The 27,197-nt window shown below is 33.6% G+C and overlaps 2 protein-coding genes across 2 annotated transcripts; both read left to right on the forward strand.

Annotated features, from left to right (window-relative positions):
• The first annotated feature begins 482 nt into the window (after nucleotides 1-482).
• LOC133326493 (uncharacterized) lies at nucleotides 483-13,194 on the forward strand. The gene is made up of 5 exons (XM_061535116.1): nucleotides 483-578; nucleotides 6,786-7,068; nucleotides 9,376-9,707; nucleotides 12,728-12,810; nucleotides 12,885-13,194. Exons 1-5 carry the CDS (start codon nucleotides 483-485, stop codon nucleotides 13,192-13,194), a joined length of 1,104 nt encoding a protein of 367 aa, XP_061391100.1.
• A 6,423-nt stretch (nucleotides 13,195-19,617) lies between these two features.
• LOC133326498 (glycine cleavage system H protein, mitochondrial) lies at nucleotides 19,618-22,847 on the forward strand. Its single transcript, XM_061535120.1, has 3 exons — nucleotides 19,618-19,732; nucleotides 19,979-20,254; nucleotides 22,750-22,847. The coding sequence occupies exons 1-3, from the start codon at nucleotides 19,621-19,623 to the stop codon at nucleotides 22,845-22,847; spliced, it is 486 nt and encodes a 161-aa protein (XP_061391104.1). The 5' UTR covers nucleotides 19,618-19,620.
• Nucleotides 22,848-27,197: the final 4,350 nt, after the last annotated feature.

The raw sequence follows: 27,197 nt of genomic DNA on the forward strand, positions 1-27,197 counted from the left end.
ACGTCATTTTTTGTTTTGGGGCAAAACATCGTTCCAATTCTGAAATAGTTGTTGGTGGCTTATTTTCATAATTGGTTGGTTGATTATTTGGAAATAAGCGAACGAAATAATAATAAATGAAATCTACCTTCGCCAAGTGTAATTAATAGCCTACCCCTTACTTTTATTCTCTATCCCTCCCCATTGTAGGTCAACGGCGAAACGTTAAATTTCTGATAAAAAGCAAAAAAAAAAATAAATTTCTACAAAAACAAAATTTCCATTGAAAATCGGTTTGACGAATTATACGGTTCTAGTTAAGCGTAACAAATAGTTCCGACTTGTTTGTTCATCGCCAACAAAGAGAAGTGTACGCGAAGTTTTTGCGGTAAAAAAAATAAAAAGCGGGTGCCAAAAAAGCAGGGGTTTTGATTCAAACTCAATCTACCCCGAAGGCGAGAGAGAAAGTGAGAGCAGAGAGTTATTTTAATTCGGTTTCAAACATGAACGGTGGATTTGGATACAGCAACCCCTCGGGGTTAATTAAAAACTTCAATTGCTTGAAAGCAGTCACCTATTGGGCTGGATTTATTGGTTTGGTAAGTTAGAACAAAAAAAATCCCAGAAGAGAGATATTCTGAGCTTATAAGCTTTATAAAAGAGAGGATTGAACACATAAATCAAAAATTCAATTGCGAGAGGTTTGAAATCAAATTGCGCATAAATATTTATATCCCGAAAGAGAAGGGCAATGAAGAAGAAGAAGAAAAAAAAAATAATAATAGGAAATCACTTTGAACACAAAACCAAAACAATTCATTTCAAAACCGACATCCAACTTTTATATGAAGAATACTTCCACTTTTTCTATGCAGCAGACCTCCAGCTTTTCTATGAAGAAGAACTTCAGCTCTTCTATAAATAGATTTTTAAAAGAATAATTTTCCGGGTCAAATGAAGGATTGAATTAAAAAAGAAAAAAATTTCCATTTTTCCTGGTCCAAAAAAAGGCATGGATTTTTAAAGAATAATTTTTTTCTTGCTCCAAAAAGTGGCGCGGATTTTTAAAGAAAAATTTTTTCTGGTTTCAAAACAGGCTTGGATTTTTAAAGAAAAATTTTTTTTTATTCCAAAACAGGCGTGGATTTTTTAAGAATAATTTTTTTTCTGTTCCAAAAATCCACTCTTGCTTTGTCCTTCCACTGAAAAAATGAATTTTGAATGTCCATGAATGAAGGGGTTCTCTCTCCTTTTTCTACATAAAAACCCTGTAAGGAAAGTAGTAAAGTCGGACTGGGCCGACTATATGATAGCCTTCACCACTTTGCGTATGTTGTACATATGTATCATTACAATTGCATGTCACTGTTACCTCAAAGGAACATGCTCATGTCTTCTGCAACCTTCTGTACCAACAACGATTTATAGCAAAATTTATACACGCTATTCGGTACGCCGCACTATTAAAAATTTAATTTCAATCAGGCGAAATACATATGGAAGCTATAGCATATGGCTATATGCATATGTTGGAGCTATATCGAAATCTGAACCGACATTCCCGAAACATACCACACATCATTCTAGCCTCAATTCATTACGCTATGCCAAATTTCGTGCAAATCGAAGCATATATAGGGTGTTTTGGGCACCATTTACTTTAAATCGGACGAAAATATATATATGGGAGCTATATCTAAATCTGAACCGACTTTCCCGAAACATACCACACATCATTCTAGACTCAATTCATTACGCTATGCCAAATTTCGTGCAAATCGAAGCATATATAGGGACTTTGGGGCACATTTACTTTAAATCGGACGAAAATATATATATGGGAGCTGTATCTAAATCTGAACCGATTTTCACAAAACTTAGCACACATCATTCTAGGTTTAATTCTGCACGCTGTGCCAAATTTCGTGCAAATCGAAAGATATATAGGAACTTTGTTGCACCATTTACCTTAAATCGGACGAAAATATATTTATGGGAGCTATATCTAAATCTGAACCGATTTTCACAAAACTTAGCACACATCATTCTAGGTTTAATTCTGCACGCTGTGCCAAATTTCGTGCAAATCGAAAGAAATATAGGAACTTTGGTGCACCATTTACCTTAAATCGGACGAAAATATATATGGGAGCTATATCTAAATCTCAACCGATTTTCACAAAACTTAGCACACATCATTCTAGGTTTAATTCTGCACGCTGTTCCAAATTTCGTGCAAATCGAAGTATATATAGGGACTTTGGGGCACCATTTACTTTAAATCGGACGAAAATATATATGGGAGCTATATCGAAATCTGAACCGATTTTTACGAAACTTTGCACACATCATTCTTGGCATAATTCAGTACACTGTGCCAAATTTCGTGCAAATCCAAGGATATATAGGGACTTTGATGCATCATTTACCTTAAATCGGACGAAAATATATATGGGAGCTATATCTAAATCTGACCCAATTTTCACGAAACTTACCACACATCATTCTTGGCATAATTCAGTACACTGTGCCAAATTTCGTGCAAATCGAAGGATATATAGGGACTTTGATGCACCATTTACCTTAAATCGGACGAAAATATATATAGGAGCTATATCTAACTCTGAACCGATTTTCACGATACTTACCACACTTCATTCTTGGAATAATTTCGTGCAAATCCAAGGATATATAGGGACTTTGATGCATCATTTACCTTAAATCGGACGAAAATATATATGGGAGATATATCTAAATCTGATCCGATTTTCACGAAACTTTGCACACATCATTCTAGGCTTAATTTAGTACGTTGTGCCAAATTTCGTGCAAATCGAAGCATATATAGGGATTTTGGTGCATCATTTACCTTAAATCGAACGAAAATATATATGGGAGCTATATCTAAACCGATTTTTCCGAATTTCAATAGGGTTCGTCCTTGGGCCAAATAAATGAGCTGTGCCAAATTTCATACAAATGGGATATTAAATGCGACCTGTACTTTGTTTACAATTTAACATGGACAGACAGACGGACAGACAGGCGGACATGCATAAATCGACTTAGAAAATGATTCTATGCATATTCTCAAAATGAACCATGTGTCTATCTCGTTTCCTTTTACCTGTTACAAATATATGCACAAAGACATAATACCCTGTCACACAGAAGTAAAGAATGATACGTCCGGAAAAAAACATGGGTAACCCTGAGATATATGTATAAGTACATATATATTTTCCAAAACATCTACATTGAAAAAATCCGTTCAGTTGTAAATGTTTATCATGAAACTGTCATTGATGAATTAATTTGGATTTTTTTTTTTTGAATTTTGGATGATGTGAGTATTTTCAGAACCTCAGATGGCTCTCTTACCACTCAATGGTACCTCTTACCCCCCCAATTTGCACAGGCACAATTGATAAAAAAAAACAAATAAAAAAACTTTGTCATAGACCCACGTGTCCTGTGGGTGTTCGGGTAAAGAACCTTATTCATTTTTAATAAAGAACTTTTATTGCAATTATTCCCTTTCCCAAAAATAAATAATAGGGTATATATATTTGAAAAACCACAGTTTATTTTGGAATTATTTCGAAATATAATCTTTAGCAATCAGAATAATTTTTGATGGATATTAATCTAGTATTACAGGTGTTGAAATCAAAAATGAAGTGCGTTCTCTCTTTGCAAATGTTTTTTTCTGTTCTTCGCTTTTGTGTAATCTTATCTGTATCGATTTATGATAGAGTGAAAAATTTACTCAACAACAAAGAATATATATATATATATATATCTATAACGTCAGTGGGGTTTTTCATGATTAATATGAATAAATTGTCTGTCGAATGGCTCATCATCATTGTCCCTGATATAATGTCCACAAAAGGCGAATTAGTCATTTTTTATAGACCTAAATTGAAATTACAATATTTTTACAAAAAAATACCTGATTCGTGGTAAACAATTCCCAAAAAGTTCACCTGGCTTCTGGAGACTTTTGAATTTAAAGGTACTATTTTTAAGAAGGTTTTATAGCGCGTATAAGTATTGACGTTACTCATACGCAACATTGCGTCAGGTGTTATTCATGAAGAATGCAGTTTTACATTGTCTCGAAGACATATGATTTCAAATCGACGTTCGGGTAGACCATGAAAACATTATTCTCTAGAAATCTGAGACTTAGGAAGACTTTAAAAAATGATTCTTAAAAAAATCTACACTTTTTTTGAAGTCAAAAAATTAAAATTTAAAATTTTTTTTGAAAATAAAATAACTGTATTTTATTTTCACATGGAATTATATGTAACAGAGACCACATCACATATATAGGTTGCCAATAACCCTCATAAGTCATATAGGTAGAAAAATTTTTTTTTAAATCAACTTCTTTTTGGAGCTACAAAAATATTTTCCAAAACCTTGTCCTCCTTGGATGTGGAATTTTTTTTTTATTTTTTAATCCCCGCCTTCTTTGGAGCTATAAAAAATATTTTTTCAAACCTTGCAGGAACTGGAAAAATATTATTCAACTCCTTCTTAGGAGGTGGAAAAAAATGGGTTTGTTTTAAGTCCACGCCTTTTTTGAGTTATAAAAAATTAGTTTTTAAAACCTTGCCTTCTTTGTAGTTGGAAATAAATATTATTCTTCAATTCTTTGATCAAGGAAAAAATGCATTTGTCGAGAAAAAAAATACTCCTTAAAATTCTTTGGACCAAGAAAAAATTATTCTTTAAAAATCCATGCCTTCTTTTGTCGAGAAATAAAATATCGTTTAATATTTTGGAGCAAAAACAAGTAAAAAAGTGTCCGTCGATGTTGCGAAGGTCTTCGGAACTACACATTATTAACATTATATATAGACTACTGGGTCCCATCTTCGGACTTGATATAGGGTTGGTAAAGATAATAGGTTATGCAAGCTTTGGTTGAAATATTACATTTCATTCGCCTGATGTTGCATTTATAAATATTAAAAATTTTTACCAGTCGTGGGGGAGGTACCAGAAGGAGTGGACCAATGGGTCCCATCTTTGGACTTAATCTAGTATTCGCAAAGATAATAGTTGTTGGTTCACCTCGGACATTCCATTCGCCTGATATTGGATTTACAAATATTGACATTTTTGAACATTTGTGGGGAAGGTACCAGAAGGAGTGGACCAATGGGTCCCATCTTTGGACTTAATTTAGACTTCGTAAAGATAATGGGTTATTCAAAGTTTGGTTCACATCGGACATTCCATTTGCCTGATATTGGATTTACAAATATTGACATTTTTGACCATTTGTGGGGGAGGTACCTGAAGAAGTGGACCAATGGGAGCCATCTTCGGACTTAATCTAGTCTTCGCAAAGATAATGGGTTGTGCAAAGTTTGTTTCACATCGGATATTCCATTCGCCTGATATTGGATTTACAAATATTGACATTTTTGACCATTTGTGGGGGAGGTACCAGAAGAAGTGGACCAATGGGTCCCATCTTCCTACTTGATCTAGGCTTGGTAACGATAATAGATTGTACAAAGCTTTGTTAAATCGAATAGTCCGTTTGCATGATATTATAAAATTAATTTTTAGCATAATTTTGAATATTTTGTGGGGGAGGTACCAGAAAGAGTGCACCAATGGGTTCCATCTTCCTACTTGATCTAGGTTTGGTAAAGATAATATATTGTACAAAACTTCGTTAAAATCGAATAGTCCCCTTGCATGTTATTATAAAATGAATTTTTAGCAAAATTTTGAACATTTTGTGGGGGAGGTGCCAGAAAGAGTGGACCAATGAGTCCCATCTTCAAACTTGATCTAGGCTTGGTAAACTTAATAGGTTGTGCAAAGTTTGGTTCAAATCGGCCATCCCATTAGCTTGGTATTGGTATTATAAATACTGAAAATGTTCACCCTCTGTGGGGGTGGTACCAGACGGAGTGGACCAATGGTTCTCATCTTCAAACTTCTAGGCTTGGTAAAGATAATAGATTGTACAAAGCTTCGTTAAAATCGAATAGTCCGTTTGCATGTTATTATAAAATTAATTTTTAGCACAAGTTTGATCATTTTGTGGGAGAGGTACCAGAAGGTGTTAACCGATATTCCCCATCTTCGAACTTAAACCAAGTTTTAAAGAAATATTATGATGTGCAAATTTTAAATGAAATCAGTTGCTGAGCGAGAGTTATCGTGCGCACCAGCCAGACAGACAGACCCCGATATTCCCCATCTTCGAACATAAACCAATTTTGAAAGAAATATTAAGAAGTGCAAATTTTGAATGAAATCAGTTGCTGCCTTCGAGCACCAGCCAGACAGACTCCAAATTTTCGGAAACGTATTTGGTCCAAAGAAACATGGGATCTAAAACCAATATTACGATGAGTCATATTTTCAACGTATCAAAATGTATATACCCTCATTAGTCATAAGACTGAGTGTATAAACAATTTTCTTTAAAAATATTCGCCTGTTTGGATTATCGAAAATAGCAGGACTCATAAGGCCTATCCATCGAAAGGCCTTGGAAAGTTATTCTTTAAAAATTAACCACCTCTTTGGACCTCTAAAAAATTTATTTCACGTGCAAATAAATATCTATGGAGCTGTTGATATTACTCATACGCAGCCACATTCCACCAAATAAAATGAGATTTCACGCTTTGATTACCTTTAAAAATCGACGAAGGAAAATCTGATTTAATTTTATATTTTTATATTTATTTATTTCTTAATTTAATTTCTTACATTTCGAACTGATTTTTTTATTTTATTTTCCCTCCTTTTTTCTCTCTTTACAGTTTCAATCCCTGCTCTTTATTGCTTTGACAATTGTCGGCATTGTCTCGTATAATTGTGTCATCAATATCAATGGCACCTTCAATTATGCCTCCGTTATACCGACAATATTTATGGCACTCTATTTCAAATCGGATAGCTGTAGTCCCGATGCATTTCCAGCCTATCAGAATGAATTCATCCAAACGAAAACTATTTTGAATCCAACTGATATTCTAATATGGGATAGTGTTTATTTGGGCGTGGCCGTGTGTTGGTTAATCGCCTCGACATTGATATTATTGTGTAAGTAGAAAATAATTTAGAAGATATAATAGTGACCTCTAGAAGGTCACTTTACTATGAAATACCTACATACATAAGGACCTTATATATCTATGAAGGCTGTCTAGAGGGTCTACTGTATATAGAATAAGCTTTTGCCTTTGTATGTTATCAAAACTATAGAAAACGACCCATTTGAGGACTTTTGACCTAAATGGTTCCAAAATTTCCTGTTTATGAATGGCCTTTTAGAAAATCTAGGCTTTGTTGGTCACTGAAAATATATTCTTTCCAAAGATGTAAAAAAAAGTATTGCTAATAAATATACACATCCTTTGAAAATATTATCTTGTAAAACAATATCTTTAACAATTCACACATGAAAATACTCCTAAAAAGTTTTCAGTAATGGGAACTTTTTAATAAAGGGTTTATGGGGCGTATAAGTGTTAACGACACTCATGCGCAACATGCCTCCTGATGGCATTCTTTAAAAATCCACGCTTAGAAAGGTCTTGAAGAAGTCTTCTTTGAAAAATCCACGCTTAGAAAGGTCTTGAAAAAGTCTTCTTTGAAAAATCCACGCCTAGAAAGGTCTTGAAAAAGTCTTCTTTGAAAAATTCACGCTTAAAAAGGTCTTTTTTGAAAAATCCACGCTTAGAAAGGTCTTGAAAAAGTCTTCTTTGAAAATTCCACGCTTAGAAAGGTCTTGAAAAAGTCTTCTTTGAAAAATCCACGCTTAGAAAGGTCTTGAAAAAGTATTCTCTGAAAAATCCACTCTTAGAAAGGTCTTGAAAAAGTCTTCTTTTAAAAATCCATACTTGGATACACATTACAAAAGTTCTTAGAAAGGTCTTGAAAAAGTCTTCTTTGAAAAATCCAAGCTTAGAAAGGTCTGGAAAAAAACTTCTTTGAAAGATCCACGCTTAGGAAGGTCTTGAGAAAGTCTTCTTTGAAAAACCCACGCTTAGAAAGGTCTTGAAAAAGTCTTCTTTGAAAAATCCACGCCTAGAAAGGTCTTGAAAAAGTCTTCTTTGAAAAATTCACGCTTAAAAAGGTCTTTTTTGAAAAATCCACGCTTAGAAAGGTCTTGAAAAAGTCTTCTTTGAAAATTCCACGCTTAGAAAGGTCTTGAAAAAGTCTTCTTTGAAAAATCCACGCTTAGAAAGGTCTTGAAAAAGTATTCTCTGAAAAATCCACTCTTAGAAAGGTCTTGAAAAAGTCTTCTTTTAAAAATCCATACTTGGATACACATTACAAAAGTTCTTAGAAAGGTCTTGAAAAAGTCTTCTTTTAAAAATCCATACTTGGATACACATTACAAAAGTTCTTAGAAAGGTCTTGAAAAAGTCTTCTTTGAAAAATCCACGATTAGAAAGGTCTTGAAGAAGTCTTCTTTGAAAAATCCACGCTTAGAAAGGTCTTGAAGAAGTCTTCTTTGAAAAATCCACGCTTAGAAAGGTCTGGAAAAAGTCTTCTTTGAAAAATCCACGCTTAGAAAGGTCTTGAAAAAGTCTTCTTTGAAAAATCCAAGCTTAGAAAGGTCTGGAAAAAAACTTCTTTGAAAGATCCACGCTTAGGAAGGTCTTGAGAAAGTCTTCTTTGAAAAACCCACGCTTAGAAAGGTCTTGAAAAAGTCTTCTTTGAAAAATTCATGCTTAAAAAGGTCTTTTTTGAAAAATCCACGCTTAGAAAGGTCTTGAAAAAGTCTTCTTTGAAAATTCCACGCTTAGAAAGGTCTTGAAAAAGTCTTCTTTGAAAAATCCACGCTTAGAAAGGTCTTGAAAAAGTATTCTCTGAAAAATCCACTCTTAGAAAGGTCTTGAAAAAGTCTTCTCTTAAAAATCCATACTTGGACAGACATTACAAAAGTTCTTCTTTAAAAATCCACGCTTAGATAGGTCTTGTCTAAAATTCACGCTTCGACAGGTCGAACATCCACACTTTTTTAGGGCCTTGAAATAATATTCTTTTAAAAACACACTTATAAAATAAAAATTCACATTTATATAAACATTGAGGTTTAAAGATCGGCGTTTTAATTGGCACTTGAAAAATTTTGTCGTTAAAAATCCACGCTTAAAATGTCTTTGAAAAACGTATTCAAACCAATTTCAAAATCACTTTAAGTAAAACGATTTTTTATTTAAGGTTTTGTGGAGCGTATAACTGTTGACGTTACATATACGCAACCTATTTGACCTTCTAAATATAATTGGAATTAATACAAAAATAATGATTAAAATCCGTTCTATCCATTGGACTTGATTTTTTTAATTATTATTATTATTTTTTTATATCTCCCGATTTTTCTCCCCTTCATTCCAGATGTCACCAAGGACAATCGCAAAAATACAGCTGGTGTTCTCATGACCTGGGTCATCATCACCATGATCGTTTCTGGTATGGATTTGGCTTTGGGCATCATTTTTGGCATTGATTATGGACGTTTCCAAAAGGAAGCTGAAGAATATAATTTAAGTTCCGCTTATGCCGGAGAACTACAACCACAAGCTGCACAAGTTCTAGCTGCCATGGTTGCATCGATGTCGATGATGTTGCTCTCCTTCAAAGGTTTCGTTTTTTGGATTGTGAACGTGGGTCTTGCTGTTTATTTGCTGATGCGAAGCATTTGGATTATTAATGATAACGATGGTGCGGTAAGTAGGACAAGGGGGTAGGGGTGTGGGTGGTCTATGTGCGCGATTAAATAAAACAATTTATAGTTGACAAACATTCTGGACTTATGACATCATGGGCTATTCTAAAACAAAAAAAAATACCCCCATAAAACAATAGAAAGAGAGAGAGAGAAAGAGAAGGGTACTAATACCGACTAACTTCGTAAAAATCAAACTTAGTCATTGTATAGAAAAAAACGCAAAAAAATATCGTGGACTCAATTCAACAAATCTCACATTTCCGCTGAAATATTTTATTTGTATTATTTTTTTATTTTTATATAAAAAAACAACAAAGACAGCTATGATTAATTTTGCAATTTTAATATTTATTTTTAAATACCTTTGAAATGTTAACTCTTCGTACCGTGTTCATTTTTTTTTTTTTTTGCGGCATATCAGACCTGCTGATTAACAAGTGACTATCAGTTCCCCCCAATATTTAATGTCGATAAAAATATTTATTATTATTTATATACAATAAAATATACTACACACTTTATTTGTATAGGTGTACGTAACACACACACATATACTCCAACATATGGAATGCTACACAGTCTGCCAAATTGATAAGCCTTCACCGCACTTTTTGTAAACGGAAGAATTTTGAATGTGAATGGAAGCGATTAAAAGGGGGTCAGACACATAGATTCGATATGTCTCAAAAATTAAAAAAAAAAATACTAGACTAGCTTTTATTAAATCATTTCAGAAATATTATAGATTTTTATTACGGGTTTATGCGGCGTATAACTATTGACGTTACACATACGCAACTATATTTATAAGCAGCATTGTTAAGACATTGTCATTTAAAAATTGTCTAAGAATCTTAGCTTAGATAAGCCTATAATTCTACAAAATTCTAAAATCTTTTTTATTCTTTAAAAATCCACGCTTAGATAGGCCTTGGGAAAATATTATTTGAAATTTTTTTTTGAACCTTAAAAATCTATTTTACAAATCTACGCTTTCTTAGTACCTTGAAAAACTGTTCATTTAAAAACCACGGTTTCTTTCGATTCCAAAAAGTTTGTCCACTTAAAATCCATTTCTTGTTGGTTCATGAAAAAATTATTTTAAAAATAATTAAAAGCGTTTCAGTAACTCAAACATTTTAATAAAGGTTTTATGGGGCGTATAACTATTGTCGTTACTCATACGCATCATTACACCTGATTGTATTCTTAAAAATTCCAGGCATAGATTGACTTTGAAATTTTTTTCATTAAAAATCCACACTAAAATAGACTTTAAAATAATATTATTTAAATATTCACGCAGCATTTTAAAATATTATTCTATAAAAATTCACGGCTTCGACGCTTCTTTTTGGCATTAAAAAAAACTATTTTTTAAAAATCCACGCTTGAAAAGCCCTCAAAAGATTATTCTTTAAAAATCCACGCTTGGAAAGCCCTCAAATGATTATTTTTTTTAAAAAATACAAGCTTGGAAAGTCCTCAAAACATTCTTCTTTAAAAATCCACGCTTGGAAAGCCCTCAAAAGATTATTCTTTAAAAATTCACGCTTGGAAAGCCCTCAAAAGATTATTCTTTAAAAATCGACCGTTGGAAAGCCCCAACAGATTATTCTTTAAAAAACAAAGCTTGGAAAGCCCTCAAAAGATTATTCTTTAAAAATCCATGCTTGGAAAGCCCTCAAAATATTATTCGTTAAAAATCCACGCTTGGAAAGCCTTCAAAAGATTATTCTTTAAAAATCCACCGTTGGAAAGCCCCCAACTGATTATTCCTTAAAAATCCAAGCTTGGAGAGCCCTCAAAATTTTTTTTCTTTAAAAAAAAATCCATGATCAGTTGCAGTAAATCGAACTTTTGACAAAGGTTATATGGGGCGTATAACTGTTGTCGTTACTCATACGCAACATTGCAACTGGTGGGATTCTTTAAAGTTTGACGATTAAATAGGCCTTGATAGACTTTGGAAAAATTTATTATTAAAAAAACCGGGTCTAGATAAAACTTGAAAACAATAAAATCCACGCCTGTATAGACCTTTAAAAAATTCTTTATTAAAATTCAAAGCCTAGATAGACCTTGAAACATTTTTTATTTAAAAATCCACGCCTGGATAGACCTTCAAAAAATTCTTTATTAAAATTCGAAGCCTAGATAGACCTTGAAAAAATTCTTTATTTAAAAATCCACGCCTGGATAGACCTTCAAAAAATTCTTTATTGAAATTCGAAGCCTAGATAGACCTTGAAAAAATTCTTTATTTAAAAATCCACGCCTGGAGAGACCTTCAAAAAATTCTTTATTAAAATTCGAAGCATAGATAGACCATGAAACATTTTTTATTTTAAAATCCAAGCCTAGATAGACCTTGAAACATTTTTTTTTTGAAAATCCACGCCTAAAAAGTCGTTGAAACCCCCCTTCATTAAAAATCCAAGCCTTGGTAGACCTTGAAAAATTGTTTGCGTGGACCTTAAAATCTTGTAGAAATCCGGAGATTCCTTGGATCGAGAAAAAATTATTCTTTACAAAAATCTACGTTGTGTTGGAACTATTTTGTTATTTCAGTATATTTATATGCTGTTAAAAATGTTACTAATAAATACACACTCTCATTGGACCCCTAAAAAATATTATCTTGTAAAAAATATTCCTAAAAAAACTTTTCAGTAATGGGAACTTAATTAAGGTTTTATGGGGCGTATAAGTGTTGACGACACTCATACGCAACATACTGGTGGTATTCTTTAAAAATCCACGCTTAGAAAGGTGTAGAAAAAGTCTTCTTTAAAAAGGTGTAGAAAGTCTTTTTTAAAAGTCCAGGTTTAGGTAGAAATTACAAAAGTTATTCTTGAAAAAATTCACGCTTTGACATGTCTAGGCCAAAAGTTGACGCTTGGGTAGATCTTAAAAAAAAATATTCTTAAAAATATACGCTTCGACAGACTTAAAAAAAAAACTATTACTATACGCTTAGATAAGACATGACATATTTATTTTCTGTTTTATTTTCAGGACAATCTCTTCATGCCTCGCAAGGATTCGGATGATATTCTAGCTACCCGTCCACCCATTAATGCCTATCAAGAAGAACAAAAGTAAATCGAAACAAAATCCATAACATATTTTTATGTATTAAAATCACTTCTTCTTTCTTCCCTCCCCCAAATAGGACCGAAGTAATGGCCACTGTCTTTGCCAATGAAGCCTTTGTACCCGATAATGCCTCACCATCGGAAAATAATTTCAACATCAATCAGGATTTAATTAGCCGTGCTGCACGCCTTTCCAAGGATGTTTCATTCCAAGAAAGACGTTTCCGCAACTTGGACAACTTCCAACAGTATCCACCACGTTCGAGGCCGGAATCCACTATCCCTGAGCAGGGTGAAGCACAAATTGTGGTGGGTGCATTCCCAGCACCCGATTATACACCACCAATGCAGAGAGCAGCACAGAATCGTGGCAATTTGTATCAGTAAAAAAATAGATTGTTAGTCGGAAATAAAGTTTATTTTTAGTTTTCGTTTCTACTGTTTGCCTTATTTCCATTTGTGTTCCTCAACTATACAACAAAAATAACTTGTTTTCTGTTTTTAAGTATAAATTAATAATAATAAAAAATAATTATTAAAAACAAAATATTTCCCCCGTCCTGGTCTTGATTGATTAAAATATTGAATTTTATAATTTGCTCTGGGGACTGTCTCTATCTAGGCTTGTTGATAAGACCGTCTTGACTGTCTACGTCGTACGATGGCCAATTGACATGGTCCCCAGCAGAGTTTCATTTTTTATAAATAATAAAAAAAAAATGTAGATGATATTTTTTATAGCTGATAACAAAATTGTACAGCTCAAGTTTAAATCGTTTTTTATTTTCATTTTATGGAAAGTAAATATGTTTGCATTTATTTTCGCAAAAAATTAGCGATTATTTTTTTGTTTACAATAAATTTTTCCATAATATTTCATTTCTAATTGCGTCAATTATGTAAGGAACATAAACTTTATTTTTCTTTTTTTTTTTGGTTCTGGGAGGTACGAAGTTCATTGGCTTGTAATAGTTCTAAAAAAACAACCCCAAGCTAAGAAAAAAATAATCTTTAAAAATCCAAAACTTGTTGGACATTCAAAAAATTATTTTTAAACCCGTTAGGAAAGTAGTAAAGTCGGACGGGGCCGACTATATGATACCCTTCACCACTTTGGGTATATTCAACAGATGAATCATAACAGACGTCGCATTTTTAAAAGACCAGTAAAATGAAATTGTATCCATAAACATGTCATTCAGCAACCGATACTAAATTTTCCATTTGGTCAGATATAGAAGCTATATCTAAATCTGAACCGATTTTCAGGAAACTTAACACACATCATTCTAGGCCTAACTTCGTGCAAATCGAAAGAAATATGGGGACTTTGGTGGACCATTTACATTCGGATGAAAATATATATGGGAGCTATATCTAAATCTGAGCCGATTTTCAGGAAACATAAAACACATCATTCTAGATCTAATTCATTACGCTGTGCTAAATTTCGTGCAAATCGAAAGATATATAGGAACTTTGGTGCACCATTTACATTAAATCGGACGAAAATATATATGAGAGCTATATCTAAATTTGAACCGATTTTCAGGAAACTTAACACACATTATTCTAGACCTAATTCATTACGCTGTGCCAAATTTCGTGCAACTCGAAAGATATATAGGGACTTTGGTGCACCATTTACATTAAATCGGACGAAAATATATGGGAGCTATATCTAAATCTGAACCGATTTTCAGGAAACTTAACATAAATCATTCTAAACCTAATTGATTACGCTGTGCCAAATTTCGTGCAAATCGAAAGATATATAGATACTTTGGTGCACCATTTACATTAAATCGGATGAAAATATATATGGGAGCTATATCTAAATCTGAACCGATTTTCAGGAAACTTAACATACATCATTCTAGACCAAATTGTAATATATATATATATAGGGACTTTGGTGCACCATTTACATTAAATCGGACGAAAATAAACTTGGGTTCGTCCTTGGGCCACCTATGGCAAATTTCATTGCGTTGCGAAAGCAAGTGCGATGCGAAAGCTAAATGCGTTAAGAGTACAATTTGGTACTCTGTAACGCTCACGCAAACGCATTCGCAAACTAAATCGAAAATAGGGCAACACTGTCGCCACAAAGTAAACTATAACGAAGAATGACAAATGGAAACACCAAAAAATTTTAAATGAAAACATATTTTTGTGTGGTACGAGTGTTTTTTTAAACAAAAATGATGAACGAATTAAAAAAAAAAGAATCTTATGAGATCGATCAAATATATTCTCCCTAAGTGACCACGGGTATTAAAATAGAAGTACGAATTATGTGACAAACGTTTTCAAATATTTAATTTTTGTAGATTTATACAAAATGTTCGTCTCAATAAAGATTCGTTTATGTATTTATTGAACGCTCGTCTTTCCAAATAGATCCACAACAATTCCAACTCCAATAAAAGAGGCCGCTGCTTTGAAATTGCTTGGACAAGCTGGTTATCAACACCAACCTGTAAATATGCACACATAGTTTCACATTTTATATAAAAAAATATAATACATTACTTTTTCCAACCACCGACATCTTTTACAGGAGGTCAATTTGAATTGAGGTCATCAGACAGTTTTGTCCACAAATTGTTGGCGCGTTGTTTCGCATTTGAACTCTGCAACTGTCCCTTTGCCAAATCACTGTGTTGCCCCATAAAATCTACTTTAGTTAGGAACTGACGTTGCTGAGTCTGCAACTGCGACTTTTTTGCCTTTTACTTAAAATAATTTACAATTTATATATAAATAAAAAAATTAATTGAGATTACATATATGTTTCCCTTCCTTTGCGTTTGCTATTTTGTTAACGCAAGATATTTGCGCTTAACGAACGAGTTTGACATGCGTTTTCGTATTACAGAGTGCGGTGATGCCACATTTGCGTAAACTAGATGCGAAAGAAGATACGAAAACGAATTAGAGAGTACCGATGCGTATTCACAAAAATTCATGGACGTACAGACGGACGGACCTGCGTAAATCGGCTCAGAAAGTTATTCTATGTATATTCTCAAAAGGAGACATGTGTCGATATATACCTTGAAAAAATATTTTCCATAAATCCACATTTAAATTGACAATTAAAAATAGTTATCTTAAAAAATCCAAGCTTGGAGAGACCTTGCAAAAATTATTTTTTAAAATTTCGATTTTCGATAAATATAAATTATTCTTTAAATGTCTACCTCTTTAAACATCCAAGTCTTGTTGGTCCTTGAAAAAAAAATATTCTCCAAATCTGCGCTGGGATACAACTTAAAAAATTTTTCTGCAAATCCACGCTGGGATACCCCTTCGAAACATTATTCTACAAATCCACGCTGGGATATCCCTTCAAAAATTTATAATTTAAAAATCCACGCTTGGATACATTCTCAAAAAAATATTCTTTAAAAATCTAAGCTTAGATAGACGTTGATTATTATTCTTTAAAAATCCAAGCCTCGTTGGACCCGAAAAAAATATTCTTTAAAAATCCACCACAACATACACCTTAAAAAATTATTTTTTAAAAATCTACGTTTGAATAGACCTTGAAAAAATTGTCTTTAAAAGTCCGAGTTTGGATAGAACTTGAAAACTATTCTTGACGCCCCTACGCTTGGATAGACAAGCAAAAAAATATTCTTTACAAATCCAACACTTGTTGAACCTTCAATTATTCTCCAAGTCCACGCCGGGTAGACCTTCAAAAATTATTATTTAAAAATCCTCGCTGAAATAGACTCCGACCTGGATTTTAGAAAACTTTTTTTACTATAATCAGCAACTTGAAGAAATAATCTTAAAAAAAACTACTCATGAGAAATACTTTCCAATCGTTCCTTGACTTTAACACGGCTTTAACTTCAACCGGACCGAACTGTTTATACCCTCCACAAAAATAAATATCAACAATCACTTCTATTGGACAATGCCCTTGGACTTTAAAAATGTCTAAAATGGGGCGGTACCCTCAGAAGGGGAACCTTCAACTTCAATGAAAAAGTGAGCCATGGGACATAGAAATATCGGAAATATAACAAGGATCTTTATATGGAGGCTATGCCATGCACAGGAACCTATTGAAATGACGTTCTACAAACTCCAAAAGGCCCAGAATTCAAAATTACAGTCACTTCGATTTAAAAATGCGGTTTAATATTCTATAATTATTCTCTATGTTATTATTATTTAAAAATCCTCGCTGAAATAGACCTCGACCTGGAACTTAGAAAAACTTTTTTTACTATAATCCGCAACCTGAAGAAATAATCTTCAAAAGCCCACTCATGAGAAATACGTTCCAATCGCTCCTTCACCTTAACACTTCAACCGGACTGAACTTTTTATACCCTCCACAAAAAGAAATATCAACAATCACTTCTCCTAGACACTGCCCTTGGACTTTAAAAATGCCTAAAATGGGGTGGGAACCTTCAACTTCAATGCAAAGTGCCCCATGGGACATAGAAATATCGAAAATATGACAGGACCTTTATATGGGGGCTATGTAATGCATAGGAATCTTTTGAAATAACGTTCTACACCCTCCAAAAGGCCCAGAATTCAAAATTACAGTCATTTCGATTTAAAAATGCGGTTGAATATTCAATACACCGAAATCCAGGATTTACAGTTAGTATATGGGGGCTATAAAACCCCAAGAAAAATCTAAAAATGTAGATAAACAAATTGGAAAAAGATTTTATATTTCCTTAAGCCAGAAAAAATTAAAGCATACATACCACTTTTTAATACCTCCAAGAACCCCAAATTCCATATTACAGCCACTTCCAACATATATGGAAGCTATGTCAAAACACAGACCTATAATGAATATGTTCTGCTATATTTTGGCGTACAGTTATATGGAAACTTCCTGAAACTTATTCCAATAGTGATCATTTCCAGTAGGGAGATTCACCACCCAATTATAACCTAAAATATTAAATTACAGTCAACTCGGTTGGTAAAACGTGTTTGAAATTCTCAAAATTACGATAATAGCGATGTCCCATTATATGGGGGTTGTACAGAAACTTGGGCCTATATTGAAAATTTCTTCTAGGGTGATTTGCTACCCAATGAGATTCTTAAAATATATACAGCCGATTTGGTTGAAAAATATTGAAATATGAGAGGAGGCTCTATAGGGGACTACCCTAAAAAGTGGGTCAATATTGATCATTTTTGGTAGGAGGACTTGTTACGCCACGATAGCCCACCTACTTTTCTTTTTCTTTAAATACTGGCAGCCAGGTCCGCCTCCAGTTAGTTCACTTTCTATTAAAATAGAAGGTATATGACCATACATCATACATGTAACGAGATTTTCTTATATTTTTCGTTTAGTTCGATAGATAAAACACGTGACAAGTCAAGCGAAAGCTATTTTGTAATTTTTTAAGCCGGTAGGCGTGATTAACTCTTTAAATGCGTCTTTCTTGTGAGCCGTCCGAAGACGAACTGGATAGCCCACCTTATATAGTTAAAAGTGTACCATGTGAACCGATGTATTCCATTTTCAAAATCAAACTTCCTACGAACTGCTACCCAATGAGATTCTTAAAATATAAAATTACAGCCGATTTGGTTGAAAAAATATCGAAATATCAGAGGTGGCTCTATAGGGGACTACCCCAAAAACTGGATCAATATTGATCATTTTTGGTAGGAGGACTTGTTACGCCATGGTAGCCTAGCTTTTTTCTCTCTCTTTAAATACTGGAGGCAGGTCCTCCTCCAGTTAGTCCACTTTCTATTAAAATAGAAGGTATAGGACCATATATCATATATAACGAGATTTTCTTATATTTTCGTTTAGTTCAATAGATAAAACACGTGGCAAGTCAAGCGAAAGCTTAACACAGCGCCATTTTGTAATTTTTTTAAGCCGGTAGGCGTGATTATCTCTTTAAATGCGTCTTTCTTGTGAGCCGCTCGAAGACGAACTGTGAACCGATGTATTCCATTTTCAAAACCAAACTTCCTACGAACTGCAGCAATGTCTGTGCAAAATATCAAAGCTCTTTTTTATATATGTATAGATGAACTCTGTCGTGATTTCAACAACCAGGCTCATGGACATGGCCAAATCGACATAGAATTGTATTTTGATATCCCCATCTTATGATCTAATTGACCTTCCGGGTTTCCTCTTACTGCTATGGAGAGACATCTATCTGTCAATATTTCCATGTTTCTGATTCGGATATCTTTATCCATTTTATATCAAAGACAAACAGGGTGACACACATGATTCTTAAATTTTTTTTACAAGTATGTTACGAAAGTAAAACCCAAAGAAAAATCTGAAAAATATAGATAAACAAATTTTGAAAAAGATTTTATATTTCCTCAAGCAACAAAAAAATTAAAACATACATACCTCATGTTTCTCTCCCTCCAAATTCAAAAATGATAACCCCACAGACGGTGCAAGTTCAAATTTTCCGAAAAGTCGGCGATTAACTGATAGCGCACGACATAGCCATCGCGACGTTACAAAATCGAAATAGAATCTTGGCGCTGAATGTGAATGACAACTGAATGTGTGCGTGTGTTTTCGTTGAATGTGTACGCGTGTGTGAGTGTGTGCTGTCAGTGCAAAAACAAACGTACGTCCATCGAAGAGCCACAGAATACTTGAAGACGGAAAAAAGTCAACGACAAGTCACATTTGTGTTTGGATCGTTGAGACTGGCGTTTGTGTGTCGACCCCACTGGACTTGGACTTCGTTTGCCGAAAAAAAATTCAATTCAATTCCGACAAGAAACAAAAGTGAATTTATTTTTTTAGACAAAATGGTTATGATTGTCAGATTCGCCCGTGCCCTGCAACAATCGCAAAAGGTGTTGCAGTCATCAACAAAACATTTGCAAAATGTCCGGCTATTCAGTGTTTCTAGTCTATTGAATGCAGGTGAGACAGAACAGAAGAAGATAATAAAAAAAGAGAACAAAATGTGAAAAAATCGAAATTTGTGTTTTTATGCAACAGGGAAATGGCGCTGCCTTGCCGGCTGCATAACCCTCAACATCACAAACAGAACAGATTTTGCAAAAATCAGCTGATTTTCTCATTGTTTTTATTAATATATTTTTTTTATCCACAACAATGTTGCCAGATTGTAGAAATAAAATATTTTATCTTTTTTTTATTTTGCAGAACGCCGTTATACCGAAAAACATGAATGGGTTTCAGTTGATGGTACCTCTGCCTCCGTTGGCATTTCCAAATATGCCCAAGAAGCCTTGGGTGATGTTGTCTTTGCCCAATTGCCAGAACCTGGTACCGTTTTCAAACAGGGCGATGAATGTGGTGCCTTGGAGAGTGTTAAGGCTGCCAGTGAAGTATATTGTCCCGTCAGTGGTGAAGTAACCGAAAAGAATGCCAAAGTTGAAGATACACCCGGTCTGATCAATACTCACACCTATACAGATGGTAAGTGAAGGACGGAGTTGTGAATTTTTTTGATATTTTCGAAGGTTCCCTTAAAGGCGTAGATTTTTTTAAATATTTTCTAAAGCTATAGAGAGGCCTGGATTTTTAAAAAATATTTTTATCGGTTCTATACCAGCGCAGAATTTTTAAAATGTTTTAAGGGTTCTAGACAGGCGTGAAATTCTTTTAATCATTTTCTAAAGGTTCTAGACAGGCGTGGATATTGAAAAATATTTTCTAAGGGTTTTAGAGAGGCATGGACTTTATAAAAATATTTTAAAGGCTGTAGACCGGTGTGTATTGTTTAATAATATTCCCTTAAAAGCGTGAATTTTTTTATTATACCATTCACCAGACTGTGTTTCGAGGTATTATGTCTTTGTGCATGTGTTTGTAACAGGCAAAAGGACACGAGATGGACTAATGGTTCCTTTTGAGAATATGCCTAGAATCACTTTCTGAGTCGATTTATGCATGTCCGTCTGTTCATGTTAAATTGTAAATAAAGGATGACATTTGGCACAGCTCACTTATTTGGCCCAAGGTTCAGATTTAGATATAGCTCCCATGTATATTTTCGCCCGATTTAATGTAAATGGGGCGCCAAAGTCCCTATATATCTTTCGATTTCCGCGAAATTTGGCACAGCGTAATGAATTATGTCTAGAATGATGTGTGCTAAGTTTCGTGAAAATCGGTTCAGATTTAGATATAGCTCCCATATATATTTTCGTCTGATTTAATGTAAATGGGGCGCCAAAGTCCCTAAATATCTTTCGATTTGCACGAAATTTGGCATAGCATACTAAATTAAGTCTAGAATGATGGTTGCTTAGTTTCGCGGAAATCGGTTAAGATTAAATATAGCTCCCATATATATTTTCGTCTGATTTAATGTAAATGGTGAACTAAAGTCCCTATATATATCTCAATATGCACGAAATTTGGCATAGCGTACCTAAATTAAGTCTAGAATGATGTGTGTTAAGTTTCGTGAAAATCGGTTCAGATTTAGATATAGCTCCCATATATATTTTCGTCTGATTTAATGTAAATTGGGTACCAAAGTCCCTATATATCTTTCGATTTCCACGAAATTTGGCACAGCGTAATGAATTATGTCTAGAATGATGTGTATTAAGTTTCGTGAAAATCAGTTCAGATTTAGATATAGCTCCCATATAAATTTTCGTCCGATTTAAGGCAAATGGTGCGCCAATGTCCATAAATATATTTTGATTTGCCGAAATTTGGCATATCATACTAAATTAAGTCTAGAATCATGGGTGCTTAGTTTTGCGGAATCGGTTCAGATCTAGATATAGCAACCATATACATTTTCTTCCGATTTTATGTAAATGCGGCGCCAAAGTCCCTAAATATCTTTATTTTCGTTCGATTTAATGTAAATGGTGCCCCAAAGTTCTTGAATAAATTTCGATTTGCACGAAATTTGGCATAGCGTACTGAATTGAGTATATAATGATGTGTGTTAAGTTTCGTGGAAATCGGTTTAGATTTAGATATAGCTCCCATATATATTTTCGTCCGATTTTATGTAAATGGGGTCCCTAAATATATTTCGAATGATGTATTCTTAGTTTTACGGAAATCGGTTCAGATTTCGATATAGCTCCCATATATATGTTCGTCCGATTTAATGTAAATGGTGAACTAAAGGCGACGTCTGTTAGGAGGCTATGTAGAATATACTCAAAGTGGTGAAGGGTATCATATAGTCGGCCCAGTCCGACATTACTACATTCCTTACTGTTTTTTTAAAGGCTGTAGACAGGCGTGTATTATTGAAATATTTTCTAAGAGACAAAGGCGAGGGTTTTTCAATGGCATATCAAAGCTGTGGATTCTTTTAAAAAAAGTGGGTCTATTGTGACGAAAATTCTTTAAAAACAAATTTTAAGGAAGAAGATATAACCCCTGATAGGGATAAAGTTAGGTGTCGAATTCATCATTGATAGATAAATCTCTGGCTCATTGAGTGGAAAATATGCTTAGTATAAATGATCAATATAGGTTCATGTTTAAGTATAGCCCCAAATACAAAGGACTTACACCAATATAGGTATTTTGTTGGTTCTTTGTGCATTGCCCAACCGGCATTGTCCGAATTCATGAGAGATATGCATGTTTTGACCTATTACCCATATACAAGTCTCGCTAATTTTTTTGTATTCTTAAGGTGCTACGGAATTTCCTGACCCAAGTGATCCATTTCAATATTTTGAAGGTTCTAGCAGAATTTTCAAATTAAGCTTACAATGTGACACCATTTTATTCTCACATAATAATTCATTTTATGATTCCGACCAATATATGTATTGCATGAAGTAGGGTAAAAATTCTACCGGTTCGGTCGAACATAACGACGATTTTTCTTTTATTATTTTGCTTCATTGTATCAATTTTTTTATTCATTGTTTTTAAATTTCCAATTTTTATTAATTTCCTTATTCTTTTCCCTATCTTTTTTGCAGGTTGGCTTTTCAAAATCAAACTCTCAAATCCCGCTGAATTGGATAAACTCATGTCGGAGGAGCAATACAATAAATATCTTGAAGAATCCGAACATTAGAGGATAAGGGATACCAAACAACCATTCATCCAACACACCCAATACCCACAGGCTCTTCATAAATACACCCATACATATTTATTGTTAATAATTTTGTTTTATTATTTTGAACTGTGTGGTGTCTTAAAAAAGTTCAAAACTCACACAACATGGACCACACAAATGGTGCGGTGTTGTCGAATGCTAGCTTTTATATAAAATAACTAGGGTCGTTTTGTTATTGCAATTAAAAGAAAGTCCTTATCATATAATTTTTTTTGCTACATATATATTTTTTAATTATAGAATAAATTATATTTGAAACCAAAAACAAAATAAGAAACGACACGTGTTTTTTTAATCACATTTTTTTTGGAAAAAAGGAAGCCACACTTTATTGAGCCTATAATAATATATATTTTTTTTAATTTTTTGTTGATTAGAATAGGTCAGACAAGTTTATTAGAATGTCTGAGGAGGCGGGCTCGTGTTAACAAAAACAATTGAATGGAAAAATTGGTGTTTTATTTTTTGAAACCCCACCACGAGACATTTTTTTGTTGATAATTGTAGAACGGTGAACAAAGTTCAAGTTTGTTAGAAAACTTATTTTCAAATCTCTGTGAAATAAAGAGGGGTGTGTTTCAAATTGTGTTTATTTTTTTTTAATCTAAACCGTCTAGCTACATAGAATTTAAATGGATTTTAAAATTGAATTTATTATTATAAAAATATAGAACCCTTATGAACAGTGGTCGGCCAGTTTAATTTATAAAAAATTGTATTTTTATTGCTTATTTTAATTTTGTTATGGATAGGATCATTTTATTTCAACACCTTGACGTGGGAGTATTTGTATTAATCATCCCTAGAGATGGTATTTACCGGGTAAATATCGAAGGGGTGAGTAAATACCGGGTGAATACCCATTTGTGGGTATTTATTTGGGTATTTACTATATTGAATCGGTAATACAGCATCTTACACACTATTTCCGGGTTTCTGTTATCAAATCGATTTAGAATGGATAGTTTTACGATAATTTAAAGACGTGGGTAAATACCCGAGTTTTTACCCAAAAATTGGGTATAAACTCATTAACTGCGGAACCACTTGACATAGGCGGCCAAAATTTTGCATACATGTTTTTAATGTCAAAGCAAATATAGAAATCCGAAATGGGGTCCCTGGGTCCAAGTTTTGATATAGCCCCCCTATATTCCTACCTCCCGATTTAAGGTATTTTTTGTCTATTAGACACATTTTACAACCAAATTGGCTGTAATTTGGCACAGAGTGTTCTTTTTGGGTACCAAATGTCCATGCAAAAATTTATGTATGTAGGTAGGTCCACGTTTTCTGGTAGCCCCCATACAAAGGTACCCCTATTTTGAGTATTCTGTCAATTTCAATTGAAACCAGTAAGGAAAGTAGTAAAGTCGGCCGACTATATGATATCCTTTACCACTTTGGGTATATTCAACCGATGAATCCTAGCAAACGTCGCATTTTTAAAGGACCAGTAAAATGAAATTGGATCCATAAACATATCATTCTGCAACCTATACTAAATTGTTCATTTGGTCAGATATAGAAGCTATATCTAAATCTGAATCGATATCAACGGTTTCAGAAAACGTAAACACTCATCATTCTAGAGCTAATTCATTACGCTGTTCCAAATTTCGTGTAAATCGAAATATACATAGGGACTTTGATGGACCATTTACATTACATCGGACGAAAATATATATGTGAGCTATATCTAAATCTGAACCGATTTTCAGGAAACTTAGCACACATCATTCTATACCTAATTCATTACGCTGTGCCAAATTTAGTGCAAATCGGAAGATATATAGGGACTTTGGTACACCATTTACATTAAATCCGACGAAAATATATATGGGAGCTATATCTAAATCTGAACCGATTTTTCCCAATTTCAAAGGGTTCGTCCTTGGGCCAAATAAGTGACCTATGCCAAATTTTATCCAAATCGGATCGTAAATGCGACCTGTACTTTATTCACAAAAATACATGGACGGACAGGCAGACGAACGGACCGACAGACGGACATGCGTAAATCGACTCAGAAAGTGATTCTATGCATATTCTCAAAAGAAATCATGTGTCTATCTCGTTTCCTTTTGCCTGTTACAAACATATGCACAAAACATAATACCACGTGCCGCGGTGTTGTGAAGGGTATAAAAATAAATTTTAATCTGAAACACCAATTTGAAAATTCCAGCTACGTTTAAGGGGACCCCCCTATTCCCGGGGTCAACATTTTTTTTTTTTTTTTATTTAATTCGAATCTACACTAATTCAAGAATGTCCCTACAAAATGTCAAGTGAAAATCTCAAGAACTCTTGAAGATATAGCCGATTTATTGTGTCAGCATCAAGTGACCGATAAAGGGCTTCTCAAACTTTAAACGCGTTTTTCTCTTTCGCGAATGGCGGACACGATAATTCAAAAACTAATAACCCAATCGGTTCCAAATTTTTACACGTTTCTCTGTGAGTGTATAGCTATCGTGTGTACTAGGATAAAGCCAATCGGTGAAGATCTTATTTATTTTTTAAATTGGTTTTTGGTCAACAATCGGCGATTTTCCAAAAATATTTGTTCAAAGGTCCGTCATTTTTGTTAATTTTAGAGCGAAGTCAATAACCCTAGTTCATACATTCAGAGCCAGACACGTACTCTTTCTAACACCGTTGGAATTTTCGGATTCCGATGTTACAGTGAGGAGTTATCAAGCCCGCCATCAAAAATGAAGACTTTTCATTAATTACAAAAAACAATAACAAATTTGTTTTTGTATCTTCAAATATATCTTCAAATATATATGTGCAAAGTTACAAACATTAACAAGCATTGGTATTGATTTACCAGCCCATTGAAAATCTTGAAAAATTAAAATCGAGAATAAAAAATAATTGTTTACAATATATTACTCCCATGCAAATGTGATTTGCCTTTTTAAATTAATAAAAACTAAAGCATACCTTTAGGCGTCTATTTTATTCCACACAGTAATCTGAAACGAGAAATAAATCAAAATATATTTTTTATTAATGTAAATATACAAAGATAATACAATGTTATGTGTCATACAGTATTTTTAAAATATTTGTAAAAAATGCACACCTTCTTGAATTTATTAAAAAACAAAATATTTTTAAAAACTATTTTAAAAAATGCATGTTTATTTTTTTAATCTACTCCTTTATTATTATTTTTTTTTAAATCCACGACTTCAACTTTTTCTTCAATAAAATCCACGCTTTTAATTTTTTTTTTAAATTTACGGCTTTAATTTTTTTAAATGCAGGCCTTAAAATTAATTTTGTTTAAAATTCCAAGGCTTTGAAATTTAAAAAAAAAACCAAGCCTTTATTATTTTTTTTTAATCCAAGCCTTTTGTTGGCGGCCGCACGGATATCATGCAGTCCGTGGGTACCGCCCCTATAGACACCGATGACAACTTGGTGGTTTGAGTCATCCAAAAAGGATTAATCGAATATAACCCACCTCAAATTGTTTTAAAAAGCTATGTCGTTAATTTTTTTAAATCGCTATTTTTTAAATTTTGTGGTATTATTTAAAAAATCGACGGACTTTGGTATTCTTTAAAAATAAAAATGTTTAAAAAATTGGATTTTTATACCCTACACAACTATGTTGTCAGGGTATTGTAGCTTTGTGCAGACCCAAGAGTTTGTAACGCCGCGAAATATCTCGACTAGCTGAGTCGATCTAGACATGTGTGTCCATCTGTCCGTTTGTCCGTCTGCCCATTATAATTTGTAAACACGATATAGGTCACAGTTATGGACCACTCTTCAGGAAATTTTGCATGTAGGATGGGTTCAGGCAAATTAAGACCCCTATTGTTTATCGCTAAAGATCGGTTAATATTTAGGCGATGAAATGGACAAAAAACGTAATTTTTGTCTGATTTTCTGGTCGCTCAAGAGGCCGCAATTATGGTCCGAACATCTCGAATTTTTTACATAGAGAAGGGTATCGGGCCAAAAAATAAGCATTCCTGTTGTGATAAAGATCGGTCAATATTTAGCGGGTCGAATTGACCCTGACTTTTGTGTGAAAAATTACAAATTTTGTATTCTATGGCGTATAGATTTACCCCTGAAGGACATAGACCCAAGAAGTTGATAGTATGTCCAAAAGGAGTGGTTGGCCTTTAAATTGATACCAATTATATTGGCGTATGTACTCGGATGTGGGAGATACACTTAAATATTTACAGGTGCTTACTATACATTATTTAGTAACCAATTACCACACTAGAGGGCGGAAATATAGCGCTGATCGTTTTGAAATTTTCTATGAGGATC

Source organism: Musca vetustissima, unplaced genomic scaffold (genome assembly GCF_032173495.1).
Source record: "Musca vetustissima isolate MV318-11 ecotype Yass unplaced genomic scaffold, APGP_CSIRO_Mvet_v1 utg21817, whole genome shotgun sequence".
NCBI classification, from domain to species: domain Eukaryota; kingdom Metazoa; phylum Arthropoda; class Insecta; order Diptera; family Muscidae; genus Musca; species Musca vetustissima.

Coding starts and splice junctions, on each gene's coding strand:
- LOC133326493 (XM_061535116.1), top strand. CDS start 483: ATGAACGGTGGATTTGGATACAGCAACCCCTCGGGGTTAATTAAAAAC. Junction 7,069..9,375: donor CTCGACATTGATATTATTGT/GTAAGTAGAAAA, acceptor CCTTCATTCCAG/ATGTCACCAAGGACAATCGC. Junction 9,708..12,727: donor TTAATGATAACGATGGTGCG/GTAAGTAGGACA, acceptor TTTTATTTTCAG/GACAATCTCTTCATGCCTCG.
- LOC133326498 (XM_061535120.1), top strand. CDS start 19,621: ATGATTGTCAGATTCGCCCGTGCCCTGCAACAATCGCAAAAGGTGTTG. Junction 19,733..19,978: donor TTCTAGTCTATTGAATGCAG/GTGAGACAGAAC, acceptor TTTATTTTGCAG/AACGCCGTTATACCGAAAAA. Junction 20,255..22,749: donor TACTCACACCTATACAGATG/GTAAGTGAAGGA, acceptor TCTTTTTTGCAG/GTTGGCTTTTCAAAATCAAA.